We start from the raw sequence: 27,909 nt of genomic DNA, 5'->3' as shown, positions 1-27,909 counted from the left end.
AGACATGTATGCAAGCTCTGCCGCGTCCCCTTGCTGGGCTCCGTGGTGGGCGGTCGGCGCTGTTGCTGAATATATACATTTTTTCATGGAAACTTCTTTCCCCTCCCTTGCTGATCGCCCTCAGAAACGAGGGCGCACTGAAGATGTCTTCAAGTTTTTTGAACGCCAAACCCAGAATTTTCCCCGCTTTCACGTTATTCATTCTGAAAAGCCAAACAAAGTAGTCCGAAACATTTCACCATTCCTTGTTTCAAAATCACTGACTGATGTTTTTGGTCCAGGTTACAAGGTGTCGAGGATGGCAAGCGGCGACCTCCTCTTGGAGCTCCGCGATGTAAAACGATATGAGAAACTACCGCAACTATTGTCATTTGGGGAGACCTCCCATAACAGTAACCCCACACCGTACAATGAACACCACCCGTGGTGTTGTGTCAGATGATGATTTGCTTGAGCTGACTGAAGCGGAACTCCTGGAGGGCTTCAGCGAACAAAATGTGATCAATGTCAGAAGAATTAAGATGAGGCGGGATGGTAAAGAGATTCAGACGAAGCACCTAATAATAACTTTTGGATCAAGTATCTTGCCCCAGTCAATCGAGGCCGAGTACATCAAGCTCCATGTTAGGCCGTACGTGCCAAATCCACTCCAATGTTTCAAATGCCAGCGCTTCGGTCACAGCTCGCAGAGCTGCTGAGGCCGCCAAAACTGTGCGAAGTGCAGTGCCCACGAACATACTTCTGAAGCTTGCGTGAACACTCTCCATTGTGTAAACTGTGAAGGGGAGCACGCCGCATACTCGTGGTCGTGCCCGTCCTGGAAAAAAGAGAAAGAAATAGTCACGATCAAAGTTAAGGAAAACATAAGCTTCAAGGAGGCACACAGGCGGGTAGCATACCTGCCAAAGAAAAGCTTTGCCGATGTGGCGCGTCAGGGGGCAGCGCCACAACGGTCTCCGGTGGCTGTCCGACTCACACCCAGTGAGGCGGCAGTGACGCCATCCGCCCCCCCGGCGGCTGCAGCTGACGCTGCTACGCGAACACAGCAGACGGGGTCATCGACCCCGAAGGTGGGCGCAGCCGAGGCTGCCCCAACCTCCCCGGCCCCTTCCAGCGCTGGCCACAGTCGGCGCAGCCAAATCCCTCAGGGAGCCCCATCGACCTCCGGGCTGGTGGGCGCAGGGATCTTGCCCTCCAAGGTGGGACCCTCGCTGGTAACTTCTCGCTCGCAAGAGCACGTGTCCAGCGCCTCACTAGAGGCAATGGACACTACTCCTACCCTCAAGGCGCACCAAGCGCCTAAGGAGCGGCGAGGCTCCCTCGAACGCTCCAGAAAAAGCAAAACCCCGGTTACAGGGCCTCGAAAGAGCACTGTAACCTAATGCATCACTTGTGTTTCTGTTTACACAGCACCGATTTACTTCAAATATGGATTCGCAAATAATTCAATGGAACGTCGGAGGTCTTCTTAGGAACCTTGATGATGTGCAAGAGCTTATACAAGAACATAATCCAAAAGTGCTGTGTCTGCAGGAAACACACCTAAAACCACAACACACAAACTTTCTCCGACCGTATGTCACGTTTCGCAAAGATCGTGATGATGCTGTTGTATCATCAGGCGGTGTTGCCATTTTTATTCATAAAAGCATAGTGTGTCAACCTTTACAGCTACGAACGCCCCTTGAAGCAGTGGAGGTTCGAGCTGTTCTCCTAAACAAACTCATCACCATTAGCTCTCTTTACATACCTCCACATTACAAATTAACGAAACATGAATTCCAATCCTTTATAGATCAATTGCCAGAACCTTATGTTGTTCTTGGCGATTTCAATGCGCACAGCTCCCTGTGGGGCGACTCTCGTATAGATGCGCGAGGTCGTCTTGTTGAACAGTTCCTTTTTTCTTCTGGTGCGTGCCTTCTGAATAAGAAGAAACCCACATATTACTGTCTTGCGAACAACACCTTTTCTTCAATTGATCTGAGCATAGTTTTCCTGTCCATACTGCCTGAACTCGAATGGGAAGTTACGAACAATCCTTATGGAAGCGACCACTTCCCCATACTACTAAAAACACTTAAAAGAAAACGAATATCCACCACAGGCTCCTAGGTGGAAGATTGACACAGCAGATTGGGAGAAATTCCGAACCTTAACTAGCATATCATGGGATGTCGTGTCCTCATTAGAAATTGATGGTGCGGTGGAGTACTTTACAGCCTTCATTATAGATGCCGCATCTAAATGCATACGTGAAGTAAGTGGCTCGGCATGCAAACGACATGTCCCGTGGTGGAACGATGAATGTAGAATCGCACGTAGGAATCGGAACAAAGCGTGGGGGTCGCTACGCGCTTTGCCCACTGCAGAGAATCTTGTTAACTTTAAGAAAGTTAAGTCTCAAGGCAGGAGAACCCGCCGACAGGCCAGAAGAGAGAGTTGGCAAAAGTTTTATCCGGCATGAACTCGTTTACAGATGAGGCGAAAGTCTGGAACTGCGTAAATAGAATTAGAGGGCGACAAACATATTCACTCCCTCTGGTAAACACACAGGGTGATACGCTGCAAGACCAGGCAGACTCACTTGGGGAGCACTTAGAGAGCGTGTCAAGTTCAAACCATTATTCGCAATCTTTTCTCATACATAAACAAATAGAAGAACGTAAGCCATTAACAAGAAAAAGTCGAGAGAATGAGCCTTACAACCGTCCTTTCAGTATTGCCGAATTGAGAGCTGCCTTGAGCGCATGCAAGAGCTCCGCACCAGGATCTGATAGAATCATGTACGAAATGCTGAAAAACTTACACAATGACACGCAAGTTACACTACTTACACTTTTCAACACTATCTGGGACGCAGGGTACCTTCCGACCGCATGGAAAGAAGCCATTGTGGTTCCTGTTTTGAAACAAGGCAAAGATCCTTCCTCCGTGGCAAGTTACCGCCCGATAGCCCTCACAAGTTGCCTTTGTAAGGTATTTGAAAAAATGATTAATTGGCGACTCATCCATTTCCTTGAACAGAGAAAAATGCTTGATCCCTATCAGTGTGGCTTCAGGGAAGGGCGCTCCACAACTGATCACCTTGTACATATTGAAGCAAACATCCGTGACGCATTTGTACACAAACAGTTTTTCCTATCTATATTCCTCCATATGGAGAAGGCATACGACACAACGTGGCGCTACGGAATCTTGAGAGACCTGTCAGAAATGGGCATCCATGGTAATATGCTAATCCTAATAGAAAACTATTTGTCCACTCGTACCTTCCGGGTAAAAGTCGGCAATGTCCTTTGCATCCTTTTACACAAGAAACTGGTGTACCCCAAGGAGGCGTGCTCAGCTGCACGCTCTTTATCGTGAAGATGAACACGCTTCGGGCTTCATTACCACTGGCCGTCTTTTACTCTGTCTACGTGGACGACATTCAAATAGCTTTCAAATCTTGTAACCTCGCAGTCTGCAAAAGACAGGTACAGCATGGCCTGAACAAAGTGTCAATGTGGGCAGACAAAAATGGATTTAAGATCAATCCTAACAAAAGTTCTTGTGTTCTTTTTACAAGAAAAAGAGGCCTGATCCCAGATCCTTGCTTAGAACTATGTGGACAACAGATACCTGTAAACAAAGAACACAAATTTCTAGGTATTGTACTTGACTATAGACTCACTTTCGTCCCCCACATTAAACATCTTGAAGAAAAATGTCTGAAAACAATGAACCTAATGAAACTTCTATCCCAGACTACGTGGGGTAGTGACAGGAAGTGCTTAATGTATCTTTATAAGAGCTTGATTAGGTCACGATTAGATCATGGCGCCGTGATCTATCATTCTGCTGCCCCGAGTGTGCTAAAGATGCTAGACCCTGTTCACCATCTAGGTATCCGCTTAGCCACGGGCGCTTTCAGGACAAGTCCCGTTGAAAGTTTATATGCAGAATCGAATGAGTGGTCACTTCATCTCCAGAGAACATACATCAGCCAAACATATTTTCTGAAAGTCCTCCCTAATCCTGAACATCCGTGTTATAATACCGTTAACGAGATGACATGTGCTACACTCTTTCATAATCGTCCCTCCGTAAGACAGCCTTTCTCGCTGCGTGTGAGGGAGCTTAGTCATGAAATGCATGTTCCACTCCTTGAGCTTCGCCTAATGCATCCAGCCAAGCTGTTACCTCCTTGGGAGTGGCAGCTGATACAATGCGATACAACTTTCATGCAAGTTACAAAACACGCTCCAGAGATTGAAATCCACATGTATTTCCGGGCACAAACACTCCTGCACGGAGTTCTACACAGACGCATCGAAGTCACACGACGGGGTGTCCTACGCAGCCGTCGGTCCACCCTTCTCAGAAACCGATGTACTGCATCCGGAAACTGCATCTGGGATCTTTACGGCTGAGGCCTACGCACTATTGTCGGCTGTGAAGCATATCAGGAAATCAAAACTCCAGAAATCAGTCATATATACGGACTCCCTTAGTGTTGTGAAGGCCTTGATGTCATTCTCTAACCACAAAAATCGTAATTAATGAACTCTATTCCGTTCTGTCTAAAGCGTATATAGGTAACCAGCATGTCATCATATGCTGGGTGCCAGGACATAGGGGCATCGAAGGTAATGTTCTGGCGGACCAGATGGCCACGTCAGTTGCATCGCATTCTGCTAATCCCACCGCGGCAGTTCCTGTCACACATCTGAAGCCATTCTTACGGAGGAAACTACGGAACCACTGGCAACGCCTATGGGACGCGGAAACAAATAATAAGCTCCACGTGATAAAGCCACAGTTAGGATTCTGGCCCTCTGTAACAAAATCACGCTGAACAGATGTCCTCTTCTGTCGTCTCAGAATAGGACACACATTCGGCACCCAAAATTTTCTTCTCACCGGAAATGATCCTCCAACCTGCGGTAGATGCGAGGAGAGGCTTACCGTCCTCCACGTCCTCCTGGAGTGCCGGAAAGCCGAATCAGAAAGAAAGAAACATCTTCCCTTAGCATACCGGCAGCACATTCCCCTTCATCCAGTAATGTTACTCGGCCCAGAACCGCTATTTGACACCAACGCAGTCCTAAGTTATCTGAAAGATGTTGTGTTGCATGTTGTTAGCCCCACATGTTCATAGCGTCTCCTCTCTTCAGAGGATGGCGCTGTGATAGTTCTTTCGTATGGCACGTGCCTCTTGGCCCTTGTGTTTCAAGGGCTCCGGCGAGGCAACAGTGCTCCAGGTATTTTTACCATCTCATATATTTTCTATTCTGCGTCATTCTTCTACGATGGATTTTAATGTTCATTGTATTCGTCATTTGTCATCGCCATAATTTTATAGCAAGTAGATTTTACGCACTTTACAGCGACTATCTTTAGGCCAGTTTACAGCCAAGTCACATCTTCCATAATATATCAACATTACCACTTGTCATGGCGCTCTTTGGCCAAACCTGGCCCTTGCGCCACAAAACACCACACATCATCATCATCATCATCGAGCGATGCTCAAGAAACAAGCCGCCGCGAGAACGACGAAGTTGGTCGGTGCGCTCGGCGTGAGCAAGTGTTGGCCTGGCTGCCTGGCTCCAGTGTAAATAGCCTGTAAATAGCCTCTTCTGTCTATGTCTTTCCACACGCAACATTCTGGTGGAGGTCAGCGATCCCCATCCTCACCACGAAACTCAGAAGAGGTCGGCACACCGAGCTTGTCACCATGCCTCCCGGTGACGCTCCCACCTCTGCAACGGCTTGTCCCACTGCTCCAATCGTCACGGTCGCCCCACATCGCGACCCAGGTGTGTTTTCTGGCCTGGAGGGCCAGGATGTTGACGACTGGATCAAACTCTATGAACACGTCACTGCTAATAACAGGTGGGACCCAACGATTATGCTCGCCAATGTCATCTATTATCTCGGCGGCGGCACCCCACGCGTGTGGCACCAAACGCATGACGATGAGATAACCAGTTGGGACAATTTCAAAGAGAAGCTACGGGAACTGTTCGGCGACCCCATTGGACGCAAGGCTGCCGTGAGAAAGGCTCTTGCGTCTCGTGTTCAGTCATCTACGGAGCCGTACGTTTCCTACATCTTCGACGTCTTGGCTCTATGCCGCAAAGCCGACGATGCTATGTCGGAAGCCGATAAAGTGTCACATATTCTAAAAGGCATCGCCGACGACGCTTTCAATTTGCTTGTTTTCGGCAACGTCTCGACTATTGACGCCATCATCAAAGAATGCCGTTGCCTTGAACAAGCTAAGAGCCGCCGTATCACACACCACATCACGCGGCTACCCAACACTGCTCCTACGTCGACATGTGAGAGTCGTCCATGTCAGACCACCACCTGTGACAATGTCACCCGTATTGTTCGCCGCGAACTCGATGCCACCTGTTCGCCAGCTTTCTCCACGACGCCTCCCGATCTGCCAGCAACCACCATTGCAATGATCCAGGCCGTCATACGACTGGAATTTGAGAACATGGGTCTGAACTCCGTGTGTTCCACATCTCAACCCAGCGTTCCCCAGTTCTCTAGCAGCCCTCCTCGTTCTCGGCAGTCCTTTTCAGCCACATCTCACCGCAACCCGTCCAGTTGGCGTACCCCTGATGAACGGCCGATCTGCTTCCACTGCTGTCGCATCGGCCACGTTGCTCGTCACTGCCACAACCGATGGCCACCACCTCCTCGGGCATACATCGCCGCTTATTCCCGCACCTTTGGACCTTCCGTTCCCTATACCGCCCGCCATGAATCCACTGCCGCTGATGCTCCTGCTCCGAACCTTCGGTACAGCCGTTCACCCTCACCTCTACTCCATCAGTCTCGTTCGCCTGAACCCCGTTGCTTCTCTTCGCCGCCTATCGCCTCCCGGTTCCAGCCGGAAAACTAGGCACTGCAGCTTCTGGAGGTAAAGCTGCGTTGTCGACCCTGCCCTCAAATCCTCTGCTCACGTTACCCATGAACCGAAACCCTCTTGACGTTGACGTTGACGGCTATCCTGTCACGGCACTCATCGATACAGAAGCACATCTTTCAATTATGAGTGCTGCCTTCCGACGACGACTGAACAAGCTCCTCACCCCAGCGTCGGCACGCGTCGTCCGCGTTGCGGATGGTGGTGCTGTGCCTATTATTGGCATGTGTACGGCAAGCATCAGCATCGCCGGCCGCCATACTCCTGTCCTCTTTACTGTAATTGCTCATTGCACCCACGACCTCATTCTCGGCCTTGATTTTCTCTCCGCACATTCTGCTCTTATTGACTGCTCTTCCAGTACCCTTCGCCTTGAGTTGCCGATGCTCGCAGAACCTTCTGACGCACCCCACTGCCGCTTACGTCCCACCAGCTTTCTTTGCCTGCAGCCAAAGTCAATAGCCTACATTGAACTGTTGTCTTTCCCACCAGTGCCTGATGGCGAGTACCTCGTCACTCCTCTGCTCGACGTCGCAATACAGTATGACGTCATCGTGCCTCACAGTATACTTACAGTTACTGTGAACCACACTCGCATGCCTGTCTGTAACTTTGGATTGGCAAAGCAAATTCTACCGCAAGGTATTTGCCTTGCCACCGTTGATTGTCTCGGCGACCAATACGTGGCAGTGTTATCGACCGATGGTTCTCGCGAGCTTAGCAGGCCCCTCGCGCCAGCCTCGGGTGCCGATCCCAAATAAAGAAAATGGTTGCGACGGACCTGTCGTCGGCACAGGCTGAAGAGCTTTGCCAAGTATTATCGCCCTTCCGAGATATTTTTGACATCGGCGATCGCCCTTTACGCCAGACACTCGCGGTCAAGCATCGGATTCTTACTGGCGGTGCTACGCCTATTCACCGACGACCGTATCGAGTTTCTGTGTCGGAACGCCGAGTAATGCAAAACGAAGTCAACAAAATGCTCGACAAAAACATCATTGAGCCTTCTTCGAGTCCCTGGGCGTCACCTGTGGTGTTGGTTAAGAAGAAGGACGGCACGTGGCGCTTCTGTGTAGACTACCGCCATCTGAACAACATTACTAAGAAGGACGTCTACCCGCTCCCACGTATAGACGACGCCCTTGACTGCCTGCACGGTTCCAGCTATTTCTCATCGATTGATCTTCGTTCTGGATACTGGCAGATTGCTGTTGACGATATGAACAGAGAAAAAACCGCGTTCGTCACACCTGATGGCCTATACCAATTTAAAGTAATGCTGTTTGGATTATGCAATGCCCCTGCCACCTTCGAGCGTATGATGGACTCCTTGCTCCGAGGTTTCAAATGGTCCACATGCCTCTGCTACCTCAACGACGTCATCGTCTTCTCGCCAACGTTCGACACTCACCTTGAACGTCTCACAACTATACTTGATGTATTTCAAAAGGCGAAGCTGCAACCTAACTCGTCCAAATGTCATTTTGGCCACCGGCAAATTACTCTTCTGGGCCATCTCGTTGACGCTTCCGGAGTACTGCCTGATCCCGACAAAACTCGCACTGTCAGAGAGTTTCCGGTTCCGAAGACAGCCGCAGACGTCCGAAGTTTTGTAGGACTATGCTCGTACTTTCGTCATTTTGTTCCAGATATTGCGACAATTGCTAGAGCCTAACTAATCTTTTGAAGAAAGGTGTACAATTCTCGTGGGGCACTGGAGAGGCCGCCGCCTTCTCTCGTCTCATCACTCTTCTAACCTCACCACCCATTCTTGCCCACTTCGACCTTGATGCCCCTACAGAATTGCATACAGATGCCAGTGGTCATGGCGTAGGTGCCGTCTTAGCCCAGCGTCAGTGTGGCCAGGATCGCGTTATTGCTTATGCAAGCCGCCTCCTAGCACCATCGGAGCGCAACTGTTCCATTACGGAACGAGAATGCCTTGCTGTTGTTTGGGCGGTTGCGAATTTCCGTCCTTACCTTTACGGTTGCCCTTTTAACGTAGTCACTGACCATCATGCTCTCTGCTGGCTCTCTTCGCTAAAAGATCCTACAGGTCGGCTTGGTCGCTGGGCTTTGAGGCTACAAGAATTTTCATATTCCGTGGTGTACAAGAGTGGCCGCCTGCACCAAGACGCTGACAGCTTGTCGCGTTACCCTGTTGACGACTCTGACTCCTCTAATATTGCCAGTGCTTCTTGCGTATTCTCGCTATCCCAGCTGCTTCATTTCGCCGTCGAGCAACGCCGTGTCGCCTACATCAGAGCACTCATCGACCGTTTCGAGCACTCTCCGGCCGGTGCTACTCTACGCCTCTTCGTCCTCCACGGCGGTACTCTCTACCGTCGTAACCTTCATCCGGACGGCTCTGAGTTCCTACTTGTAATACCTAAACACCTCCGCTCCACCGTTATAGAAGAGCTCTACGACGCACCAACGGCAGGACATCTCGGCGTATCTCAAACCTATGACCATGTACTTCGCCGTTTTTTTCTGGCCGGGTCTTGCCTGTTCCGTACGACGTTACGTCGCTGCTTGTCAAGTTTGCCAACGACGCAAGAAGCCTTCCTAGCTCCCTGCTGGTTACGTGCAGCTGCTCGACATCCCTGCCGAGCCCTTTCATCGTGACAGGTTAGACCTTCTTGGCCCATTTCCGGAATCTACATCAGGGAACAAGTGGGTGACAGTCGCGCTGGACTACGCGGTAACCCGTGCTTTTCCGACCAGTTGCACAACTGATGTTGCACACTTCCTCCTACATGATATCATTTTGATGCATGGTGCTCCGCGTCAATTGCTAACAGACCGTGGCCGTACGTTTTTGGCCAAAGTCAGAGACGACATCAAGCGTGCCTGCTCAATACGGCATAAGTTTACCACCTCCTACCATCCCCAAACGAACGGCCTCACTGAGTGCTTGAACCGCACCCTTACAGACATGCTATCCAAATACATTTCAGACGACCACCGTGACTGGGACTTGGCTCTACCCTACATTACCTTTGCATACAACTCTTCCCGTCTCGAATGCAATCGCAATGCAACCACTGCGCCGGTCTCGGCAGAACATTTTCCGCTTCAGTAGGGAGCACATTGGAAGGCGACAAATCTTAGGCCTCCCGGCACCAGCTTGCGGGCATTCCCCAGCGCAGACTGCGCGGGCACTGTCGGCGTCATTAGACACTTGACGCAATGTTTCCGTATGCCGCATTGGATCACCGGAACCTTGACACAGCACACAAAACATACACCACCATGCCGACACCATTCGCAGAAACGGAAAACGTCGCAGCGTCGTGCGCGAAGAAACAAATCAGCTGCTGGATTGTCTTGAGATGGCTTACTAAGCTGAAACCGGAACTGTTGTAGAGCCACTCTATCGAACCAGGTAGAAACGATGATGATGAGCAGGGATTTGCAGTAGCGCCACTTTGTGGGGCAGCAAGGAGGCTCCGTTCAAAACAAAAATGGCATTCAGCAAGTCGAACCGTGCACCGGTCGGAGTCGGTGCATGGTGCCCTCGATCGTGTTGGCTCAAGGAGTGTCCAAAAAATCAGACGAGAGGTTGCAAGGTGTCCGAATTTCGGCAGTTGTTATACATTATGGTGTATGGGGAGAATGGCAGTGCCGCGAAGCAGACCGAATAATCGGGCATGTCCGAATTTTTGGAGTCCGGAAAATCAGTCGGTGACTGTATCATCGAGCGATGCTCAAGAAACGAGCCGCCGCGAGAACGACGAAGTTGGTTGGTGCGCTTGGGGCGAGCAAGTGTCGGCCTGGCTCCAGTGTAAATAGCCTGTAAATAGCCTCTTCTGTCTGTGTCTTTCCACACGCAACAGTATTAACATGAATCTAGATGTGCCATTTTCTGAGATAGTTAAAACGTTAAGTTAGTTGGTTTTATGGCAATGAAAAAAGAGAATGCCAGACAGAACCACATTTTTTTCAACTCTTGAGTAAACGGAACTAAACAAGTACGTATTGCTGAAAATGTAACTGAGCTCTCAGCAGGATCGCGATATACAGCACTGTTCGCACCTTTCCTTCCATTTTCGATTCTTTTTCTCCATGTTCTCAAGGCGGCTTTTCCTCGCTTTCTTTGGTGCCATGCTTGGCGTGGCTCTACCTTGGTCGTCTCTTGCTGTGGTTTCTTTGTGGGGGCCATGTTGGTGAACTGTGAGTTTGCTTAGCCTTTAAGGGGAGACACGGCTTTCATATCGCGAAAAATGACCAAAAAATCGATTTTTTGAAAAGCACATATTCCGTTTCTATAACTACTTTTTTATCTGATTGCGAAATATGAATGCCGGAAACTGCGTAGAAGTGCTCAAAAAATTTTTTTGTAGCAGCCAACGTGACGAAAAAATTCCGCGAAAAAAAAAAAAAAAAAACAGCGTTTTTCAAGCAACGATATCTCTACAATGGTGCAACCGAGCGCCGCCATTTCGCCTGTGTTGGAAAGCGCATTTCTCCGTCTTTAAATTTGCCAAGTCGGATACCTCCTCTATTCAGAAGCAAGCGCACAAAAAGCAAATGATTAAAGGCCGTTCCGACACCTCTGATTGGCCACGCCCGTCACGTGGCCAATTGGAGCTTTGCCATTGGTCTCATTGGCGGTGCATGTCTTTTGCTACCGCGCCGCCGCGCGCAGGCCGTGCCTGTCGGCGCGCGATGTTTGTCTGTATGTGCAGTGTTAGTTTCAGAAGCTTACATCTGATCACCCGTGACTCGCGCGTCTGACAGTCGCCTCGTATTGTTCGTGAGCATGTACGGAGCGTAGTTTCGGCAGCGGACTCCACAAGTGATAAAGTGCCTCCTCGCATCTCGGCTCGCCAGGATCGCCAGTACTTGTGGAACGTTGCTGACTTGTGTTGTGATATGCGCCTGTGTACATATCGGCTCACTGTCAGTGGGTGGGTAGCATAGTTTCGGAAGCTGGTTTGTGTTGTGATACGCTACTTTGGACGTATCAGCTCGACGCATTCATCAGTGCTTGTGGGGCGTAGTTTCAGAAGTTTACTGGTGACCATGGGTCGGCGACCGCTGAAGTACAAGACGGCTCATGCTTACGGCACTCGTAAGTGAAAATCGGCGACGGTAAAAAAGACTGCTTCAAGGTCGCGTGGCAGTACTGTGCAGCATAGTGCAGAAGTCACAAACGTGCAGCAGAGGACTCTACATGGGAGCAGGATGCGTACGTGTGCCAATGATGCCGTTCAAGAGCCACCACCGAGCACTTCACACGCGGGTGGAATACCTACTTGTGTCGTGATGTTGAGGAGTCGCTCTCTTGTACTTCTTATGCGGGCGAAACATCTTGTGCAACCAGCAGCGGCACCGTTGAGCTTGTCGTGCCGAGTTCCACATCGCTGGATGCATCCAGTGATCACGCCTCGGATGCGTCCGATTATCATCTCGGCACTTCGCACGATGTTGCTACGCCATCTACAAGTACGGCCGGAACCATTCAGGTGCGCCTGGAGCCGCGTTTTGTATCGGCCGAAGCATCCCGGGAGGTCGCCGCGAAAGTGCAAGCAAAGCTAAGTTCGCTGTCGGCGACCGCGCGGAAAATGGAACTGACGGGTGAAGGCGAAGTGCTTGCCGGTACGGAACAAGCGGAGGAGTTTCTCATCGTTCAAGTGACTGCCCTGAATGCGTTCCTCGGCAAATCTAAGTGCCAGCAGTGCTCCCACCAGGACTTTCATTTCAGCTGTAAACAAGACATAGATTAGCAGCGCAAATGATGCTGGCATGCGCGTTTTGCGGTGCTGTTGCGAAAGGGTGGTCATTGCCACGAAGGGAAGGTCGCAAAATTTTTGATGTGAATATGATAGCTGTCATCATCATCATCAGCCTGGTTACGCCCACTGCAGGGCAAAGGCCTCTCCCATACTTCTCCAACTGCCCCAGTCATGTACTAATTGTGTCCATGTTGTCCCTGCAAACTTCTTAATCTCATCTGCCCATCTAACTTTTTGCCGCCCCTGCTACGCTTCCCTTCCCTTGGAATCCAGTCCGTAACCCTTAATGACCATCGGTTATCTTCCCTCCTCATTACATGTCCTGCCCATGCCCATTTATTTTTCTTGATTTCAAATAAAATGTCATTAACTCGCGTTTGTTTCCTCACCCAATCTGCTCTTTTCTTATCCCTTAACGTTACACCCATCATTCTTCTTTCCATAGCTCGTTGCGTCATCCTCAATTTAAGTAGAACCCTTTTCGTAAGCCTCCAGGTTTCTGCCCCGTACGTGAGTACTGGTAAGAGACAGCTGTTATACACTTTTCTCTTGAGGGATAATGGCAACCTGCTGTTCATGATCAGAGAATGCCTGCCAAACGCACCCCAGCCCATTCTTATTCTTCTGATTATTTCAGTCTCATAATCCGGATCCGCAGTCACTACCTGTCCTAAGTAGATGTATTGCCATACCACTTCCAGTGTCTTGCTTCCTATCGTAAACTGCTGTTCTCTTCCAAGACTGTTAAACATTACTTTAGTTTTCTGCAGATTAATTTTTAGACCCACCCTTCTGCTTTGCCTCTCCAGGTCGGTGAGCATGCATTGCAATTGGTCTCCTGAGTTGCTAAGCAAGACAATATCATCAGCGAATCTCAAGTTGCTAAGGTATTCTCCATCAACTTTTATCCCCAATTCTTCCCACTCCAGGTCTCTGAATACCTCCTGTAAACATGCTGTGAATAGCATTGGCGAGATAGTATCTCCCTATCTGACGCCTTTCTTTATTGGGATTTTGTTGCTTTCTTTATGGAGGACTACGGTGGCTGTGGAGCCGCTATAGATATCTTCCAGTATTTTTACATATGGCTCATCTACAACCTGATTCCGTAATGCCTCCATGACTGCTGAGGTTTCGACTGAATCAAACGCTTTTTCGTAATCAATGAAAGCTATATATAAGGGTTGGTTATATTCCGAACATTTCTCTATCACCTGATTGATCGTGTGAATATGGTCTATTGTTGAGTAGCCTTTACGGAATCCTGCCTGGTCCTTTGGCTGTCAGAAGTCTAAGGTGTTCCTGATTCTATTTGCGATTACCTTAGTAAATACTTTGTAGGCTATGGACAGTAAGCTGATCGGTCTATAATTTTTCATGTCGTTGGCGTCCCCTTTCTTATGGATTAGGATTATTTTAGCGTTCCTCCAAGATTCCGGTACGTTCGAGGTCATGAGGCATTGTGTATACAGGGGGGCCAGTCTTTCTAGGACAATGTTCCCACCATCCTTCAACAAATCTGCTGTTACTTGATCCTCCCCAGCTGCCTTCCTCCTTTGCATAGCTCCCAAGGCGTTCTTTACTTCTTCCGGGGTTACTTGTGGGATTTCAAGTTCCTCTAGACTATTCTCTCTCACGTTATTGTCGTGGGTGTTACTGGTACTGTATAAATCTCTATAGAAGTTCTCAGCCACTTGAGCTATCTCATCCATATTAGTAACGGTATTGCCGGCTTTGTCTCTTAACACATACATCTGATTCTTGCCTTTTCCTAGTTTCTTCTTCACTGCTTTTAGGCTTCCTCCTTTCCTGAGAGCATGTCCGATTCTATCCATATTATAGTTCCTTATGTCAGCTGTCTTACGCTTGTTGATTAACTTCGAAAGTTCTGCCAGTTCTATTCTAGCTGTAGGGTTAGAGGCTTTCATACATTGGCGTTTCTTGATCAGATCTTTCGTCTCCTGCAATAGCTTACTGGTATCCTGTCTAACGGAGTTACCACCGACTTCTATTGCACACTCCTTAATGATGCCCACAAGATTGTCGTTCATTGCTTCAACACTAAGGTCCTCTTCCTGAGTCAAAGCCGAATACCTGTTCTGTAGCTTGATCTGGAATTCCTCTATTTTCCCTCTCATTCATCAGCTTCTTATGTACCAGTTGCTTCTGTTCCCTCCTCAAGTCTAGGCTAATTCGAGTTCTTACCATCCTATGGTCACTGCAGCGCACCTTGCCGAGCACATCTTCATCTTGTATGATGCCAGGGTTAGTGCAGAGTATGAAGTCGATTTCATTTCTAGTCTCCCCATTCGGGCTCCTCCACGTCCACTTTCGGCTAACCCGCTTGCGGAAAAAGGTATTCATTATCCGCATATTATTCTGTTCTGCAAACTCTACTAATAACTTTCCCCTGCCATTCCTAGAGCCTATGCCATATTCCCCCACTGACTTGTCTCCAGCCTGCTTCTTGCCTACCCTGGCATTGAAGTCGCCCATCAGTTCAGTGTATTTTGTTTTGACTTTACCCATCGCCGATTCCATGTCTTCATAAAAGCTTTCGACTTCCTAGTCATCATGACTGGATGCAGGGGCGTAGACCTGTACTACCTTCAATTTGTACCTCTTATTAAGTTTCACAACAAGGCCTGCCACCCTCTCGTTAATGATATAGAATTCCTGTATGTTACCAGCTATATCCTTATTAATCAGGAATCCGACTCCTAGTTTTCGTCTCTCCGCTAAGCCCCGGTAGCACTGTACATGCCCGCTTTTTAGCACTGTATATGCTTCTTTTGTCATGCCGCCTGGGCATCGGACACACACACCTAACACATAACTTTCTACTGACAAAACAAGACAAACCCTTATGTGAGAAGATAAACTCACTGTAAATCACATTTTATTCTCGTGCACACAACTCGAACGGCTAAGGAAAAAATATTTTACTGTATTTTACAATGAACGCATTCCCTTCCATCCCAGTCTACTTTTAGGAGATAACCCACTCGTTGGAACTTCATTTTTTTTTAGTTTTTTGAAAGACGCAGCGATCCTAAACGAAATATATCGCAGAACTACTAATTCTAAAAATTCTTACCCAGTTTTTTCACGCATCTTATGATGCACCTCACCCATTTTCTCAGTCCTGAGAAAAAGTCTGAGGTCTCCATTTGATTTGTTGGGCTCCTCAGAGTCCTTGTCCGGACAAGGACTTTCGCTGAGGATACCCAATTTTTGAAATAATTTATACCATGTGTTTGGCGCATGATAGCCCGAGTTGCTTACGCGCCATAAAAGCCAATACAATACAATACAATGCTTCTTTTGTCCTCCTAACCTCACCGAGCCCTATTATATACCATTTACTACCCTCTAATTCCTCCAATAACACTGCTAGACTAGCCTCACTAGATAACGTTCTAATGTTAAACGTTGCCAGGTTCAGATTCCAATAGCTGTACTGGCTGGCAAAGGGGCAACAGCTTTGACCTATTACTGGTCAATAATGAATGTCTCCCATAGAGGGTTGCATCATAAAACATTTCAGAAACATCTCAAGACCTACCAGTGAGACAGCTGCTGCCAATATTTTTTCTGATGCTGTGGTGGCAGTGCGCAATGTTTACAGGGAGATGGACCCTACCTTTAATAACAACATAACAGGGGTTTATGACGGGACATGGTTAACATGTGCCCATACATCCCACATAGGTGTCAGCACTGTAATAGAATTTTTCACAGGACTGGTGCTCGACTGTGTGGTCTTATGAAACCAATGCCATGGTTGCACGCTTGGCCCCAAAGAAGGGGATAAGGGCTATGATGATTGGAAAGCATCACATGTCTGCCAAAAAAACACAGATGCGAACTCTGGCAGAATGGAGGTTGAAGCAGCATTGACTCTATTCAGGAGGTCCCTTAGCAAACATGGTGTGCGATATACAAACATTGTTTGTGGTGGGGACAGTAGAACCTTTGTAACACTCTGTCACGACAAGACTTATGGATTTATTTCATTTACAAAGGAGGACTGCATTAATCATGTCAAGAAAAGGATGGGGACGGCTCTGCATGCTCTGATCACAAAGGGCAAGAAAGGGGAACCTATAAAGGGAAAATCAGGCATCCACCCGTTCGTAGCAATTGCTACAAAGGAAACCCATACGGGTTCCTCGAAAGAAAAGCTTCCTAGTTGAAGAAAAATTCGTCCTGGTCCGGGACTCGAACCCGGGACCACTGCCTTTCCGGGGCAGCCGCTCTACCATCTGAGCTAACCAGGCGGCTAGCAGATGGGAGGGCGAAGTCGAATTTCTCGACAACACGAAGCAAGGCAAGAGATTGACGTAATAGTTCTCTTCTGACGTAATTGCTGTTGTAGCAATTGCTACGAACGGGTGGATGTCTGATTTTCCCTGTATTGGTTACTCCTCTCCACCTTGCGGGTTTCCGCAGAACTATTACGTCAAAGGGGAACCTGTTGGAGGGAAAGGTGGCCTCACTCAAGATTTAATAAATAATCTGACAAATTACTATGGCATGGCTCTGCGTGACAACGACAGTGTTCAAGACATGCAAAAGCCCGTGATGGCAGCATATTATCATATAACATCTGACTATGAAGACCTCCAACATGACCTTTGCCCGTAGGGGCCTGTTGTAATCGTACCGCTGGCCCGAGTTGTTGGGGTCTCGGTGCTGACGCCCGTTATTGCCAATGGGTCGCAAGCCCCAAGGGTAGCGTTGGCCTGGCGGCCTGGGGCACTGGAAGCATCCGAAGGTCCCGGCAAAGCATGAGAAGACTGGTAACAGAACAACTTGTTTATTCTAACATAGCAAAAGAGCGGCCGGTCAGGTCGACCGGAGTGGAGAGACGGGAGAGCACGTAACTCAACAGTACAAATCGGAGCCTCTCTCTGGCGTCCGGGGGCAGCTGCTCTTATACCCTCGGCGTCGCGGTCCAAAAGGGAAGGAGGGAAGGTCACGGGATGAAGGTCACGGGACGGCGCAGCAGGGGCCCACGACGGCGCGAGCGGTTGAGCCGAGAGACCTCCAGGCCCCTCCTTCGGGGAACTCCGCTCCCCGGCTGCCGCGCTTTGACAAGCGAGGGCACACACACACACATGCACACACGAAGACACGTGGCACTGAAACACGCCTGGACACGCTTGGCGGGTAGGCGTCGCGGCGGCGTCGGACGGGCCAAAATGTCCGCCGCTTTGAACAAAGCCCCGGCGTCCGTTGCATCCGCGCCGGCATTACCGCGCGTTGTAGGCGAAACGTAACAGACCGCCCCGCCGGGGGAAGGAGATCCCGATGGTCAGGGGACTGCATCCGCTGTCCGGAGGGATGTCGCTCGATGATGCTCATAACCGAAGTTGGGCGTCCCTGGGCGTTTCTTGAGCGCAGCGCACAGAGAAGGCCTCGTTCTCACGTTCAGGTGCACACAGGACACTGCAAAGTGACTTCGGGAGAGGTGACATTTTTGTTCTCGTTTCCGGCAAGCGTTAGAACCACGCCTGAAAGTCAACCGCTCAGTCAGCAAGCACGGCACAACCCTCACTAAGCCCTGCCAGGCTCTTTCCCCTTTTATACTGCTGCCTAGTTCCTTACAGTAGTTTAGCAGCACTCAGAACGCGTCCATAAATCGGAAAAATTGCACTAAAAAGCACATCATCACTTTGAAACACTACACAAAAGCAATAAGTTAAAAAAAAATCCTGCCTCAGGAAGAAAAACATCAGTAACAAGCAATTTTGAGGCTGATTTCCACGTTAGGGGCTTCGACTTAAGCCATCGGCGTTACCGTTGAGACTCCCCTTTTTGTAACGCACCTCAAAGGAATATTGTTGCAAAGCGAGGCTCCAGCGCAGGAGGCGGCCATTTTTGGGAGAGATGGTCTGCAGCCATTGGAGAGGGCAGTGATCCGTTTCAATGATAAACCTCGAGCCAGCTAGGTAACATGACAATTTCTGAACGGCCCACACGATACACGCACACTCTTTCTCGGTGGCGCTATACGCCTGCTCACGACTCGTCAGCTTACGACTAGCATACAGGACGGGGTGTTCTACTTCTCCATTTTCCCGTTGGCACAGTACAACGCCCATGCCTCGCTCACTAGCATCACACTGAACAACGAACCCTTTTGTGTAGTCGGGCGATCGTAGCACAGGTTGGCTTGTTAGGGCGCTCTTTAGGGCGCTAAAAGCTCTTTCCTTCGTCTCATCCCAGACGACTGTTTGCGGCTCTGTCTTTCTTAGAGCATCCGTCAAGGGAGCCGCGATATCAGAGTACCTGGGGATGTACCTCTGATAGTAGCCGGCGACACCTAAGAACGACCGAATATCGGTCTTCGTGCGCGGTTGCGGGAAGTCTCGCACAGCGGCCACCTTTATTTCAGAGGGGCGGCGACGACCCCGACCAATCACGTGTCCGAGGTAGACAACCTCGGCCTGTGCTAACTGGCACTTGGGAGCCTTGACTGTCAAGCCCGCATCGCGCAGGCGGGTTAGCACTGCCCGCAAGTGCGCCATATGTTCAGGCCAGGATGCGGAGAATATCGCTACGTCGTCTAGATACGGTAAAGCGAATTCTTGCTGTCCCCGCAACACTTTATCCATGAGGCTTGAAAAGCAGTATGGCGCGTTCTTCAAACCAAAACTCAAAACTTTAGGACGGAATGTCCCCATTGGTGAAATGAACGCCGCATACCTACTAGCCTCTTCTGTAAGTGGAACCTGCCAATAACCCCTGACAAGATCTAGGGTGGAAATAAACTGAGCGCTACTCACTCTCTCAAGGCGCTCCTCGATGTTAGGGATCGGATAAATTTGATCCTTAGTGATGGAATTAAGCCTGCGGTAGTCGACGCAAGGACGAGGTTCCTTGCCCGGTACCTCAACTAAAATCAAAGGGGAGGTATAATCACTCTCACCCGCTTCAATAACACCGAGCTGTAGCATTTTCTTTACCTCAGCCTCCATAATATCGCTCTGGCGGGGTGACACCCGGTACGCCTTGGATCGTACTGGCTCTGGGGAGGTAAGTTCTATGTCATGAGTAAGGACAGAAGTCCTACCAGGCCTCTCAGAGAACAGACCTTGAAACTCTTGTAAGAGCTGGTGTAGTTCGGTTTTCTGCTCAGGCGACAGCGATGCTTTACTTATTAAGTCACTAATGACTTGATCGGTGTCTTTCCTGTTTGTCACTGAGCCTAGTCCCGGAAGCTCGACCGGAAGCTCTTCTAACTTTCCCGCATCGGGAATTTCCTCTCCAGTATCTGGTGCCTTTAACGCTACAGGCTCAATTTTATCCCGTTCGGGCGTGCTCTGAATACTAGCTTGCTGCGCCTCTGACCCTTTCTCATCGTTCAACAACGTCGGCCCCGCAACTACCGCCTTTGCAGCGAGCTCCCGAACCTTCGATCTGGTTAAGGCCTGAACGCTAGCCTCACCAAACAAAAGCCCCTTCTCGCGCAGGAGGTGATCGGACCTGTTCGAAAATAGGTACGGGTACTGGGGGGGCAGCATAGATGACACTGCGGCCTCCGTCTCAAGTGCTCCGAAAGGTCCTTCAATAAGCACTTTTGCTACCGGCAGACACACGCTATGAGCTTCCACTGCTTGCTTGATCCATGCGCACTCGCCCGTGAACATATCGGGTTCTACGTAAGAGGGGTGAACTACATCCATTGTAGCTGCGGAATCGCGAAGCACTCGGCACTCTTTCCCGTTCACGAGGAGGTCTCGCATGTAAGGCTCGAGAAGCTTCATGTTCTCGTCAGTGCTGCATATAGACAAAAACACGACTTGTGTTTTTGTTTCTGGACACTGCGCCGAAAAGTGACCCGGCTTCTGGCACGTATAACAAACGCGCGCTTGCCTCATCTCGAACCGCTTTCTGCGTTCGGCTTCGGTTGCCGCCGTCTCCTTACGTTCGGTCGGACTGCTTTCACTCGCATCCGAACTACGTGTGTCCCCCTTTGCTCTCATGGGCGTGAACTTTGGCCTCTCAAACTTGGAGCCAAATTCACCCTTTTGACCGTCCTTAGCTCCACGAGCCCGACGCGTCACAAACTCCTCGGCTAACTCAGCGGCTCTAGCCACCGTACTAACGTCTGGCCTATCCAAGACCCAGTACCGCACGTTCTCAGGTAACCGACTATAAAACTGTTCTAGCCCGAAACACTGCAGAACTTTCTCGTGGTCACCAAACGCTTTCTCTTCTTTGAGCCACTCCTGCATGTTTGACATAAGCCTGTACGCAAACTCTGTATATGACTCACTTCTGCCTTTCTCATTTTCCCGAAACTTCCGACGGAACGCCTCCGCTGACAGCCGGTACTTTTTTAGCAGACTCGATTTCACTTTGTCGAAATCCTCTGCCTCCTCTCTCTCCAAGCGAGCGACTACGTCGGCCGCCTCGCCGGGTAGCAAAGTGAGCAAGCGCTGTGGCCACGTTTCCCGAGAGAACCCCTGCTTCTCGCACGTTCGCTCAAAGTTAACCAGGAACAAACCAATGTCCTCTCCAAGCTTAAACGGCCGCATCAGGTCAGTCATTTTGAACAATACTCGTTCTCCTGCACCGTGTGCCTGACTTCCATTACGAGCGCGTTCCATCTCTAACTCGAGACGCTTCATTTCCAAAGCGTGTTGACGGTCGCGCTCTCTTTCTTTCTCTTGTTGCTCTCGTTCTATCTGTTCTTTACGTTCCTGCTCTTGTCTTTTTGCCGTCTCCCTCTCCTCAATGGTCTCAAGGCATTCCGACAGCTCGTCATCCTCAGCTTCTAACTCAAGAATAGCCCTTAGCAGTTCTGGTTTTCTGAGTTTGTCTGAGACATCCAGACCCAACTCTCTTGCAAGCTCCAGCAATTTCGGTTTGCGCAACGACTTCAAATCCATGGCTGCTCTGAATGCTGCTTTCTCTACTGCCTACTATTGTCTTGCCGCAAACTAACCCGGTAGCAACGACAACCACAATTACCAGCTCTGTTTCTGACACTAACAAAAGCCTGGCAAAACTCAGAAGAAGAAAGTCCCGCACTCACCAAACCTCGCAGCCAAGAATTCCGCGCAGTCGTTCCGCTGCAGGCAACCAGTCATCACACAGGGCTCGTTGCGCTGCTCCCGGATGGTCGTTGAGCTGCTCAGCATACAGTCAACCGCATCTCTTCGCTGCTGGCCTCCGTTGTCGCGATCTCACCGCTGGCAACCAGATGTTGTAATCGTACCGCTGGCCCGAGTTGTTGGGGTCTCGGTGCTGACGCCCGTTATTGCCAATGGGTCGCAAGCCCCAAGGGTAGCGTTGGCCTGGCGGCCTGGGGCACTGGAAGCATCCGAAGGTCCCGGCAAAGCATGAGAAGACTGGTAACAGAACAACTTGTTTATTCTAACATAGCAAAAGAGCGGCCGGTCAGGTCGACCGGAGTGGAGAGACGGGAGAGCACGTAACTCAACAGTACAAATCGGAGCCTCTCTCTGGCGTCCGGGGGCAGCTGCTCTTATACCCTCGGCGTCGCGGTCCAAAAGGGAAGGAGGGAAGGTCACGGGATGAAGGTCACGGGACGGCGCAGCAGGGGCCCACGACGGCGCGAGCGGTTGAGCCGAGAGACCTCCAGGCCCCTCCTTCGGGGAACTCCGCTCCCCGGCTGCCGCGCTTTGACAAGCGAGGGCACACACACACACACGCACACACGAAGACACGTGGCACTGAAACACGCCTGGACACGCTTGGCGGGTAGGCGTCGCGGCGGCGTCGGACGGGCCAAAATGTCCGCCGCTTTGAACAAAGCCCCGGCGTCCGTTGCATCCGCGCCGGCATTACCGCGCGTTGTAGGCGAAACGTAACAGGCCCCAAAGTTGGTGCCAACATCAGGCTGCAGAAGCAGAGAAGAAGCCTCCACCTCCTCACAAGTACCGGCTTGGAAAGCGCATTGCTGATGCACTGTTGCACGTGTACCAACGCCTTTCTGACATGCAGCTCCTCAGCCGTTGCCTAGGTTAAAAAAAAAAAAAAAGTCAGACACTGTCGAAAGCCTTCATTCGGTCATATGGTCGCTGCTGCCAAAAGATAAAAAGGCATCGTTGGTTGCGACAGAGACAGCTGGCCATGAGGCAGTCTGCAAATACAATGCTGGGGCCCGCCGTGCGTATGCTGAGTATTGTGCAACACTTGGACTGCTACTGGCACAACATGCTCTTCGCAGAGCAGCGGAAAAGGATGTCCTGTGGAAAAAAAAGTCGAGCAAGGCACATCAAACCAAAGGCAGGGCACTCAAGAAGCCGCGCACTGAAAAGGACACAAAAGACAACCCCTGTGCTTTTTGTTAATGTAAAATCTAAGGTACAACTTTGAAAGCCTTTCTCTCAAAATAACTTTTCTTGCTTCCTGCTTTGCTTGTACCACTGATTTCTTCGTGACCACAAGGTCTATTTTGGTTCTGTCTTTTTCCCTGTAATCCTGGATGTACTGTCCAGGGCATGACACTCTTGCTTTTGCAGTTTGACTTTACTACAATTGATTCGGCTACTTGCTCACAGCCTAAACGTCTGTGGTACAGTCACCTCTTAAAAAATGAGAATTAAAAAAAAATTTCATTGCAAATAAAGAAATCTAAGAATGTCGTGACCTCAACCATTCATCTTAGAATGCATAGTGCTTTGCACAAGTGTTCTATCATATTTTTAATTGATTCTGGCTTGGAACAAGGCCAGAAGGCTAAAAATATTATACATAAAGAAGTTCTAAAAATATCTGTATGAAATTTATACGGTAGTATCACAGAAACGTTGCTGATAAGTCTGCCAATTTTCATAAAAATCCACGAAGAAATAAAGTTATTGAATGCCGCGTCACCCCGTAACGTGATATGGCACAGAAACACCTGTGCAATGCGCTCACGTTGGAGGCCAAGATGACTTCGAGAGTGGTCGCTCCACTAAAATGGCAATTAAAAAATTTTTTTCTGTGGTAACTACTTTATTTTTTAAGGGGGCACGTGGGTCCTAAAATTTCTTTTTCTTATTTTTGGGTGAATCATTAATAAACTCCACTGTCTAGAGTAATTTTTCTTGCTGATTTCAAGTCTGTAATTAGATTTTTGATAGCTGTAGCGGTTAAAAAAAATATTGAGGTCTGAAGTGAACTTAATTTCAAACTCATTACGGGGCTTTTTGACGATTCCGTCTTGCTAAACCAAAAACTAAACGCATGACACCATTGCTGAAGACCTACTGTAGGAGGTGATGCTATCTTTATTCATTTGGGAGCATTTTATGGACAAATAAACAATCTTGCATTTCACTGAGCATGTGCTGGTGGGTTAGTTGGTTAAGCATGATTACAAAGACGGCGCTGAATAAAACAACACACGAAGAAAGGAGACACGAGACAAGCACTATCTTGCATTTATTATGAAAATTTTTTTGTAATTAGCAGCTTGTACTATACCTAAATGTAATTTTCATGACGGTTCAAGAGTAATAAAAATAGCATCACCCCCCAGATCATTTCTATGCGAATAAGATGATACCACCCTTGTCATTTTTTGCCAAAAACAACCTAGAAAAAACACCTGTAAGGCTGAGTACGGTGGGCAAAAACGTTGAACTGAAATAAACGCATTTGAAGTTTCAAACAAATGTAGCTTTTGCTGAAGTGAATCTACAGCAATACAAAGGGGACCGTTTTGAAGCTCAATGTTTTGTAAGAATAACCATACTAAATGTGTGGCTGTGTGGCTTTTTTTCATTTGGTAGAATTGACCATGTTACTGAATGAAGGCTCTGAGTGTAAGTAGCCTTCCAAGTCATCTTCACCTGACAATGGCTGTGGAACTTAGGATCAGAGAGCCAGTGATAGATATGCAGCTGCTAGGTGCTTTCCAGAATTGTACTTCTGTATGATGCCTCGATCACTTTTGCAGCCAGATGTGCCGCCCAAGGGGCCTAGTGAACAGAGCTCACGGTGAGGTTCTTTTTATGAAGGGAGGGGGGGAGGGGGTGTATGATAGATATTGTTACAAGCTATCGTGACAATATCATAATAGAGTCGACACGCAATATTGCGAGTCCGAGGTGCTAACGCGTGAAATGCCTAGGTGTGTGCAAAAGAGACGACGTCCTGCTAGTTCTGGCCAGTGGCTGCATGCAGATGGAAACTGTGTAAGAAGCTTTTTAATCAGTTGTGCTACCCATGTTATCTGTTGGCAATTGAGTGCCTGCTCCTTTCAAAAGAGCATCTTACATAGCCTTGAGGTCAGGCTCTCAGTAAATGGAACTCGCGGTAAATGGAACTTATTTCCCTGGTCCCTCGAGATTCTGTTTTAAAGATTGCCAATTTTTGTCATATGCTTTGTTTAGAGAGCTTTGATGGCAAAAAACAAACCAAGAGATTCACCTGTTGTCTGATGCCTATGCAAAAAGATGAACGAGTGGTGAGCTGGGTTGTGCGTGACCTCCCGTGCAGACATGGAGACGATTGCGAGTGGTCAGCTGAGCATCAACCTGCCACAGAACGCCTTTTCCAGCCCCGAGACCCACTGGCAGCAGCGTCTGGAGGCTGCGCAGAATGTGCTCTTCTGCAGGGAGCTCTTTGCTCAGCTGGCGCGAGAGGCAGTCCAGCTGCAGCCGTCCATCCCCAACCTGGTGGTTGGCAACCAGATAACCACTGCCTTGTTCCCCGGTGTCCAGCTGTGCATCGGTCTCTGCCATCGAACACTGCAGGTACGGTGAAACCTCGTTAAACTGTACTTGTCCGGAGCTCGGGAAAAAGCACCTACTAAATGGTAGTACTGTTTAGCCGAAATAGCGGGAGATCGCCCACTTACCTGTCAAAAACGGAGCTCAAAGAGAGTGGGATGAAAGGGGAAAAAACATGCAGTATTTGTTCACTTCGCGACAAAAGTTTTATTTTCGTTTGATGCCGTGGCGGTCTAGCAGCAATGACAGCGGCCTCAAACTTACTGAAGCTACGAGCCAGCCCCCTCTTCTCGGCTAACACTCGCATGGCAGATTCCTCGTTGGTGTTGCATATTCTTCATGTGCAGGAGCGCTAGCATTGCAGAAGTCGCGGGGCACCTTTTCATTGTGGGGTGCTGTTCTCATCGCGACGATTGCATTCATGAAGCTGACGTAATGCGCAGCTTCTGCCACTGTCGGGCCTGAATCACCCGTGCTGTCACTTTCCACGTTATCCGTATCACTGTCGCTAGGCGACACTTCAGCAACAACAGAGGCAACGATGGCGAAAAGTCGAACCTTGTAGTCGACACCTCTTCGCGGTCGCAGCAGCACTGCCGCACAACTTCACATTCCAACTGCCACACACCGTAGTCAACAGTACATTCATGTCGCGTGCCAACGCAGACTTCTTCATGTCAAGTTCGATAGCACGAACAATGTCTAATTTTTCTTCTATGCTGAGCACCCAGCGTCTTTTTTATCTGAGCTTTGGCATGACGCGAGTCCTTGCATGCACGACGCCACAGTGCTCTCTGGCGCGGTGCCGAAATGATGTTGATGTGGCTTCACACGCAAACGCACAGTACGCTTGGAGGCCGTTGTTCTGATCTCTGAGGCTTGTTGTTTTGCCAGGCCGCCCGATGGAGACGACGCACTGCCGTGTTTGCGTGACGAAAAGTGGGCACTACGTGGTAACCGATACGTACGCAATAAACTGGTACGGTTTATGCGGATAAAAACTCATTATGTTTAATGGCCGCTGAGTCAGGGATTTGACTTTCCTACTTTTAAAACGAAACTACTCTTTAAGGGGGGAGGCTACCCTGGAGACTGAACTTTTTTATTTTTTAAGATATCCGAGTGTAACTTTCAGGGTACTCACACCACCGAACTATGAGGAACTGCAAAGTTTCACGAAGATGTGTGTATTAGTAGGTGGTTCATGTATATGCCTGAGGAAGAGCCTGAAGAAATGCCAGGACATTCTAGGGAGCTGAAATTCACTGTGATGATCCTTTGATAGATATCCCAGGGGGCTACAGAGCCCTTTCCTTTAATTTTCCCTCCGAAAAATTTTAACACAACTTTGAATTTGGTGTAGCCAGTAATGACCACATTCATCAAGAATTGCTTATTATAAATTAAATGCACTAGCTTTCAAAAAGAGAAGCCTCTTGCCCGCTGGCAAAGTCATTCAGAAAGAGAATAAGAAAAACGGCACACAAATCTGAAAAGCGGTTCTCGAGATATCGCCTTCCCCAGCACAACTACTATCGAAAAAACTCCATTCCGAGAAAACAGGCCTTAAAGTTGAACACGTGTTTTTTTCTTTTTTTTTCTGCAGAGCTTCTAATTAGCTCTTGTGGCTCCAGACACACTCAATGTGTCGGATTTCCGACTGGCAACAGGTGGTAGCACAGTTCCGCCGATGAAAGCGTCTACGTAGTTGGCACTCGCTGCGGAAGATCAGAAGTTCGATGCTCGTACAAGTCACATATCGCGCTTCCGCGCACCGAACATCTGCACTGTCTTGGGCTTTGTTGCCGGCATCGCATGCAGCAAAGAACTAGCGAAAAGAAAAAAAAAAAAAAGCTGGGAAAATAATCTAGAAGATAGCGCAAGGCGATGAGCAGCTCGCAAGCAGCTGTCTGTTGAAGCAGACGGAGCAAGGGGCAACAATGACGTGAGCATGGTGGGCGCGGCATCAAAGGGAGCAGCCGCCGCCGCCGCCCGCGCAGCAGCCAATGGCAGGTGCGCTTTAGCCCGCGGGATTTGAACGTGCTGCTCCAGCCAATCAGTGCTCCGCATCGCATCGCGGGAAAACGCCAATAACACCTCAACCGTGCCGACGATTCCATTTTGCAAGGCGGCAAAACAGAGACAAAGAATTCACGGTCAAAACGACACTAAGATGGTGCGGGCAGGCCGCATGGGCCGGGAATGGCGCGCGCATGAAGTTTGGCTTTATTTCGGCATTTGCGTGCGTTTTGTGGGCCGCAGTGGCCTCAAAAGTAGCATCTTTTTGTACTTTGCGGTTGAATTAGGTGCTGATAATTACCGAACAGGTAGTTTGAGATATACAACCCAAAAATATTGTTTTTCAAAAAGTAGTTTTTTTTTCGCTATTTTTTCCGTACCTAAGACCCGCGTCTCCCCTTGGGACGCGGGTCTTAAGGACAGAGAAAATAGCGAAAAAACCGACTTTTTGAAAATGGTGTTTTTGAAATCTACAGCTCTTTTTACACAACCAGACCGAATTTCTAAACTATTCGATCGGTAT

General features: G+C 49.1%; 1 protein-coding gene and 1 non-coding gene across 4 annotated transcripts in view; one reads left to right on the top strand and one right to left on the bottom strand.

The window, feature by feature from the left end:
* MED17 (mediator complex subunit 17) overlaps positions 1-27,909 on the top strand; it is a 197,805-nt gene that overhangs the window by 76,641 nt on the left and 93,255 nt on the right. For all 3 annotated transcript variants that reach the window (XM_055073189.2, XM_050182348.3, XM_055073190.2), the window contains one exon: positions 25,135-25,391. In XM_055073189.2, the coding sequence (XP_054929164.1) occupies positions 25,135-25,391 (257 nt within the window). The remainder of the gene's footprint in view (positions 1-25,134; positions 25,392-27,909) is intronic.
* Positions 16,875-16,949, bottom strand: TRNAS-GGA (transfer RNA serine (anticodon GGA)). Its single transcript has one exon. It is a non-coding gene; the product is annotated as a tRNA-Ser (tRNA).

Source organism: Dermacentor andersoni, chromosome 7 (genome assembly GCF_023375885.2).
Source record: "Dermacentor andersoni chromosome 7, qqDerAnde1_hic_scaffold, whole genome shotgun sequence".
Lineage (NCBI taxonomy): Eukaryota > Metazoa > Arthropoda > Arachnida > Ixodida > Ixodidae > Dermacentor > Dermacentor andersoni.
Note: the sequence above shows the minus strand (reverse complement) of the source record. Positions and strands in the feature narration are given on the sequence as shown.